At 34.0% G+C, this 1,712-nt stretch overlaps 1 protein-coding gene across 1 annotated transcript in view; it reads right to left on the bottom strand.

Moving 5' to 3' along the window:
- Positions 1–1,348: 1,348 nt before the first annotated feature.
- Positions 1,349–1,712, bottom strand: part of LOC105049173 (uncharacterized) — a 1,059-nt gene continuing 695 nt past the window's right edge. Inside the window, exon 1 of the mRNA XM_010928742.4 lies at positions 1,349–1,712. This exon is cut by the window's right edge and continues 695 nt beyond it. Within this exon, the coding sequence (XP_010927044.4) occupies positions 1,511–1,712 (202 nt within the window). The 3' untranslated portion in view covers positions 1,349–1,510.

The raw sequence follows: 1,712 nt of genomic DNA on the forward strand, positions 1-1,712 counted from the left end.
TTTTTTCTAATCCTTCATGCTTTAAAGACATGGGCACTATCACCAATACTGCCTCTAAAAAATATCACCATGTACGCCCTTTTGTAAGTCATGTATGATCTTGGTTATTATAAAATAATATCTGCACCCCTTTTCATCCTAAAACCCAATGTGTGGGTTTAGATTTGGAACTGGTTGCCTTATTCAGATAAATTTAAGAAGAAACTATCTCACCAATGTCTAAACAAGGTGCATTTGAGCCAGTGTGACCTAAATATGAATAAGGATAACAGAGGATCCTCCACAACTAAAGTTGAAGAAAATTCCTACAAGTTGGAAATCTGGCAGATTTTGACATCCCAATAAGGAATTTAGATGAGATTCTAATTTCATATAAAGCCAAATTTTCTCAATAAACTTTTGCAAGACAGAGTTTCACAGCCTATAAAGTTTGCCACTTAATTTTAGGAATATGCACCTAAGGTTGCAGAGGACACTCGTGTGACACTAAATCCACCATTTTTTTAGTTTCTGGATTATCATATTGACCTTGTGACATCATTATATAGGATTGTTCATGTACAGGGAAAATGAAGAACTTTGTCGTAATGCTATCATAATAATTGTTACATGTTAAAGAGGATGTTGTTATTTTGTCCTTTACTACAATTCATGTAGGTAAAATATATACAGTGTTTCCACATTCAACTTTCTTTGTTAATCTTAGGACTATTTTATTGTTTTCTTGGTAAATACTATTTTACCAAGAAAACAATATATGAGAAGAAAACAATCCATTTATTTGAGATGACAGTGAGTTACATACTATATGAGAAGGATTTCATATGATAAAGACAGCAACATTATATTTGAAGGCAACTCATTGACTATGGTTAGATGGCTTTCTAGACAGTCAACAACTGAAATTAATTTCTATTTAATACTATATGATAGCTGGAGAATGGCACTTTCTCTTTTGTCTTATAAGATGACACATCTTTACAAAGAGGCTAATAGTATGGTTGATTGAATGGCAGTATATATATATATATATATATATATATATATATATATATATATATATATATATATATATATATATATATATATATAGCTAAACTTAGAAAAACAACATATTTAATAAATTTCTTAGGATTTTTTATATATTTTATTTTTTGATTCATATGGATATATCTTTACTAGATTGATTTAATTAATCCATTTTACAAAAAAAAAAAAGTACAACCATCCACAACCATTAGCAGGTTGTTTAATTAAGCAGGGTGCTCATAATTGCCTAACCTAATGCCCCTGCTAAATCCTCAATCTGAGAGTCCATAAACCTAGCTTGCCAAACCAAAAACATTTTGACTAAAAAAGAAGAGAGAGAGAGAGAGAGAGTTCATAACTTAGATAAGCAGAAGATAAGAGGAAACCGAATGCTGTGATGTAGATGGCAGGATAGAAAGGGTAGCAACGTTTTAAAAACACTGTGAGAAGCTCTTCCTCTCCTTAAAACCATGGCAAGCTTTCAGGAGCTGGCAACCCAAAAAGCCTCTGCCTCCCAGTTGAGCATCACCTTGCTGTGACTCGCCCTCCCCCCGTGCCCACCACCCTCTTCCTCCTTACACCCACCAGGCCTTCTGAGCCTCCCAATCTCCATCTCCTCCCCACCGTTGATACTACCGTAGCTCATCTCATTCATCTCCATACCAACAACACCCAAGTAACCC

The sequence above is a fragment of the Elaeis guineensis genome, chromosome 7 (genome assembly GCF_000442705.2).
Source record: "Elaeis guineensis isolate ETL-2024a chromosome 7, EG11, whole genome shotgun sequence".
Taxonomy (NCBI): domain Eukaryota; kingdom Viridiplantae; phylum Streptophyta; class Magnoliopsida; order Arecales; family Arecaceae; genus Elaeis; species Elaeis guineensis.